This window comes from Myotis lucifugus, unplaced genomic scaffold, assembly GCF_000147115.1.
Source record: "Myotis lucifugus unplaced genomic scaffold, Myoluc2.0 scaffold_8009, whole genome shotgun sequence".
Taxonomy (NCBI): Eukaryota; Metazoa; Chordata; class Mammalia; order Chiroptera; family Vespertilionidae; genus Myotis; species Myotis lucifugus.
The window spans coordinates 658-6,313 of record NW_005879057.1 but is presented as its reverse complement, the minus strand read 5'-3'; the positions used below and the strand labels follow the sequence as shown (position 1 = coordinate 6,313).

Below are 5,656 nucleotides of genomic sequence, written 5' to 3'. Positions count from 1 at the left end.
CCTCTAGTAGTTTAATAATGAAAAACTAATATCAATGCTATATGCAGAGCAAATGATTTTGAAATTATATTCATTCTGAATATATATATCGCTAGGAATTCAAGTGGGACAAAAATATATAGACAAAAGTAAAGTTCTTAGAGTTCATAAGGATGGAGTGAAAAACAAAAATAGTAGGAAAAATATTAAATTTGAATTACTGATATAGAAGTTGAGAACTATACACATTGTTTAACTTCCTACAAAATCATTAAGACCTAAAGCTTGCTAAGCTCACTCTATCTAACTTCACAGGAGCTGCAATAAGATTCACACGTGGTGAGGCCCTTGAGCAGGCACCTTTACCTGGTTGTTAAAGCTGACGCAGAGCTTAGAGAACCTGATGGGATGCGGACAGTCAGCCTTCAGATAAATATCAAACTGCACAGGAACATCAACGTGGAAACTGGGGGCGTGAAACTTGGCTTTGCATTGCACTGGAAAGAAACAGAGGGCCGAGTCACACACCAGCACATCCGGGCCCTCACACACACACGGCTCTCCGATCCTCGCTCTGCGGAAAGGACGCACCCACATGCATGCTCTCACCGGCTGCTACGTGGAAAGTGCTTCGATGCACACAAAGGGAACTCACTTTTTAAAAACAAACCAAATTTAAGTAAACTACAGTTCCAAAACCAGCATTAATCTTAAAAACACCGTTGCTCCTGACATGTAACTAGCATAGCATTTTAAAGGAAAAAGAACCATTTTGTTGCTTTTAATTTATTCCAAAATACCTGCCCTAGACAGTAAAGCACATGTGTTTCAAATAAGACTTTTCAAATGTGTTTCAAATAACATCTGAACTACAACTGAACAATGTAAACTTAAGGCATAAACTATTTAAAATTTTGATCATCAATGGGGAAAAAGAAATAAAATTAGTTTACTTATAAAATGACTACACTTTGACAATTCTTTGATCTTTATAATTATTATGCTGCACCTACTCGTTTTGTAGAAATAAGGATACTTTCCCTGAAATAACACTGCAGAAGGCGGCCACCCACCGAACGGCACGAGGTGCTGCACCCCGACGGTGAACACGTTGCTGCCGGCCAGGGAGACCCGGTCCGCCCACAGCTTCTGAGCAGTTTTCACAGCGGCGCCGTCACAGTCAGGCTCAGGCTCAGGACTTTCGTTCTGCACAACACAGAATTATACACTCGCTCAGCTAGTTACAGAACACACACATGCAGGATTCAGATCTCAGCACACACAGCCTCGGAACTCGCTTCACACGAAGAATTCCAACCTACCATTAAAACATTGATGAGGTTCTTCTCTATCCGAGATTTCTGGTCATCTTTCAGAGTTGAAGCTAATAAGAAGGAAGAGGAGAAAATACCGGAACTGTAAGACAGGCCAGTCCGCCACCGCCCCCATTGAAGGCACTAAAACGCCACAGAATGTCTCTGCTAAGCACGATTCCAGAAAACTGACAGACAGCTTTCTAGAGCTAACCCCAGCACTTTATATACTTGCACTGAAGTCTATGTGAAAACTTACTTTCTGACAAGTCTTAGAGAGGCAAAAGAATTTTGTTTTTCTCAACTACAAGTCCCTCAGCTATTGTAAATTCCACAAAAGGTATGAATGCCTTCACTTTGCAGTGACCTGCACATGGCAAAAGTACTACCGAATATATGACATAATCATTCTTCCAATTTTAAGAAGCTTCAAGTTGCTGAATAATCTTAAAACTTCAGAATTTAACTGGAAGAACAGCAAGTTACCCCTTCCAAGGAGTTCTAGGGAATAAGTAATGTAGTCTTTTAACTGGGCCATCAGGTAGGAACACTTGAGAGCTGTCGTCAATATCGACGTGAGCAGAGTCCACCAGCCTTCGGTGCGGTAATCACACATCACGTAGTCCAGCAACCTGGAAGATGATGGAAAGACAGGCTGAACAACTTCATAGGATGGGGGGGAGGGATGGGGGTGGGGAGAGTTCCAGGAGAAAATAAAGTGCCCAAACTTCAGAAAATCTTACTGAAATAGTTTAACAAGTATTCTCACATTTAGCTAAATCTGAGGCTCCCTAAGACTTTGAAAAGGATTGTACTAGCAGATAGTACTTGAAAAAATATCACAGAAATGGAGTGTAATAGAAGTAGAAATAAATAGGGAAATATTAAATCCTTCAGTACAAATTTCTAATTGTGCTGTAAGGTAATCGTAATACTTGTAAAAATACAGTGAACATGACTCACTTCAAAGCTTTGGTGTAATCCTTTGCGTAGAAATATTCCTCTCCCATCTGGACCACTACAAAGGAAGAAAGATTTGATGTACATAATTTAAAAGCATTCCAGCTTGATGAAACTGTGGCATGTTATGGATACATACTTAGATGACTTTTCATTCTCGGACACTTGTACTTCTTAAACTGCGCAACAGCATTGCTCAGAAGAGTTATTATTATTTCCTGTTAGAAAAAATAAAGTGTGAGACATTCTAACAAAAACAACCCCACGTTTTACTTGAATACTGTACAAAATAGTTGGCACTGGGGGAAAACTTACCGAGTGAACAACATTTCTCTCCTTCAGCTGAATGGCAAGAATTCCCACCTTCTCTTTTTCAGGATCCGAAAGGTCAAAACCTGTATTAGGTAAGAACCAACCCATTTTAGATAGCACATTGAACATAACTCCTCCACATGAAGAGGGGGTGTGCACACTCCTCGAATCCTTTCCTTCAATATAATGTATTTACAATTCTCAAACATTCTAGAACTTTAAAGATTGCAAGAGGCAGCTTTATTAGCATGGCAACTTCTCTGTGACCTCTGTTAAAGAGAACGTCACGGAGCTCAATGTTCTTTGCCAGGTGGAATCAACCACCTGAGGAGTAACACCAGCATCATTTTCTACACAGAATATTCTTCCTGGAGACGAAAGTAAATGATTTCTCAACACTTGCCACAGAAATTGCTCCAATTGAATTAAGTATACATAAAACACAAAAAAAGACGCAGAGAGATTATTTTTAAGGTGATACAAATGCTGTTTTAAAATATCAAACAAATCATTAAAGTTAAAACAACAGATGTCCAAATATTTTAATCCTATCCCATCTTTAATTTTAAATTATTCTCAGATGTAGTAATACAAACAAAACACTCTAAAAACTAAAAAACTGAAAATCTTTTTTAAAGTATTTAAAAAACACACATTTTCACCTCAACGTAATCTGCTCTGCCTAAAGCAGCCAAGAGGAAAATCATGAGAGAATCTGCCTCCTGAGGCTGAGAGAAGGGAGGAGGGAGAAGTGCTTACTTAGTACTCCTTGGCGCCAGGACCGCTGTCCGTAGAAGTCAAGAGCGCCTGTCTGTGTTTCCAAGGGGTCAGGATTGGGATACGTCACCGAAGCCTGTGAATGAAAACACGACCCTCAACAGGAGTCCATGTAACCCACCACAAACCAACTCTCCCTCATCTGACAGAATAAAAAGTGTTCATCAACACAAACACCAACACATTCAAATACCAAGTGGGACTGCTGATCATATTCACCTGCCTTCTGAGAAGAAAACGGAATTTTAAGTGAAAATAAACTGATGCCACTATATGAATGTAAATATATACACACACGTACCCACCATGTGCTTATTTTAAAGGTGCTTATGGGGAAACCGGTGTTTAAATACAATCATCCAAGAGAAAGGTAAAATGAAATGTCAAGTTAAGAAACTATGCAATTAACAGTATGTCTCAGATTCTTGAGAGTCCTCCCTGGGGAAATCTCGGGAAGAGAAAAGTCCAGAGGCACCCTCTCCGGTGGGTCAGAATGACGCTCACGTCTGCGTGCCCTTCCAGCTCCTACAGCCGCGCGCACAGAAATGCAACACTGGACTTAGTGTGGCATGGGCTGAGCTTGGCTGTTATTTTAAAGTAATTTTCTCTTGTCTAAGTCACTAGCTTATTGACAATCGTAAGTCAGCTCTTCAAAGAAAAACTGCTTCACAGGCGAAATGGAGCCGATTATATTCAAAGGCTTGGAAAAAATTACCCACACCCATTAGTTTTATCTTCTTCCAAGAGAAGAGGAACCAACTTCCTAAACGGCAGATCGCACGGGTCGGTAACTTACTTCATGGCTGCAGAGGGTTTTTGCGAGCTGCTTCCGCTCCTGGGCGTAGTATGCTGCCTGCTGGTAATAGAAACCAGGATTCTGAGTTTGAATAGCTGTCAACCCTAACTTAATAGCTTCATCAAATAAATCTCCAAAGGCCTGGAATCTTAAAGAAAAAAAAAATCAAAAAATAAACAAAGAATGAAAAGAAAAAGAAAAAGCTTACTTTTATAATTATTCATCCTGGAACCCTAACCTCACCAGACTGGATTAAAATAGTGCTACTGATGAACTATAAGTAAGTGGGACTTCCTGCATAAATACTAATACACACTAATCAATTACAGGTAACAGATTCTGTATCTAAGTCCACTATTCTGAGCTGCAGCCCTTTACAATATCCTGCCAAACTAGATGCCAACATAATTGCCACCATCAAATACATCCGTGACTCTGGGAACTTCATTTTAGCAATTTTTAAACATGGGTCTCAAGTAGGAAGTTCCATGTCCGTAGAGATTTTGTTTTGTTCGCTGCTATATTCTCAGTACCTAGACACATGTTAGAAAGTCAATAAATATATACTGAACTAGAGGCCCAGTGCACAACATTTGTGCCCGGGGGGAGGGGGGGTGGGTTCCCTCAGCCTGGCCTGCGCCCTCTCAGAGTCGGGGATCCCTCGGGGGATGTCCGACAGCCCAGGGAGTGGGCCTAAGCCAACAGTCAGACATCCCCCGAGGTGTCCTTAGAGCTGCCACAGAGGCGGGAGAGGCTCCTGCCACCACCATGTTCCCCAGCCATGAGCCCGGCTTCTGGCAGAGCGGCGGTCCCTTGTGGGAGCGCACTGACCACCAGGGGGCAGCTCCTGCGTTGAGCGTCTTTGCGCATCATAGCGACTGGTCGTTCTGCCGTTCGGTTGATTTGCATATTACCCTTTTATTATATAGGATTACTAGAAACATACTTATGCAAGACCATTAAAAACCTACTTACTGACAAAACTCTTTGCTCAATTTAAATGAAAGTCCATGCCAATTCTAGCCCTCCATATCACACGTATTTTTTTTAAATTGTTGACAGTATTACAGATGTCTTCCATTTCCCCCTCCCAAGTATTAAAAAAAAAAAAAAGACATCCTAAAAGTACAATTGAAAACATACTGTTTAGACATCCATGCAGCATGCTCAAAGGACAACTCCGCACTTCCGATTTTTTTCTTACACAAGTCGATGTGTTTTCGGAACTGAGCAATTGCATCCAATGGGGTGTTGTGCTGAAAACATAGCCTACAGATCTGCAAAATGTAAAATCAACCCCAAAAGAAAAAAGAAAATCAAAGTCAAAGGCATATTCATTTAAAAATATGTAAACATCGAGGCTAACCTTCAAGGACTATGGAGCTTCCTTCTCTGAAGTTCTTGGAGATAGAACCGATTTTCTCTATGACAATATAGATTTTCTCTATGCTAAAACCAGAGGCTATGCCGCTTTGATAAATGAACAAAATTACACAGTATTATACTGAGTCTATTCTAT

The 5,656-nt window shown here is 40.7% G+C and overlaps 1 protein-coding gene across 1 annotated transcript; it reads right to left on the bottom strand.

Annotated features, from left to right (window-relative positions):
• Positions 1-294: 294 nt before the first annotated feature.
• Positions 295-5,414, bottom strand: LOC102430622 (trafficking protein particle complex subunit 11; the record flags this gene model as incomplete). Its single annotated transcript, XM_006109291.3, has 10 exons — positions 295-476; positions 1,053-1,185; positions 1,302-1,363; positions 1,779-1,924; positions 2,256-2,310; positions 2,392-2,470; positions 2,568-2,647; positions 3,324-3,417; positions 4,138-4,285; positions 5,281-5,414. Coding segments are annotated over 10 exons (1,098 nt in total), but the record flags the coding sequence as incomplete, so codon positions are not given.
• Positions 5,415-5,656: the final 242 nt, after the last annotated feature.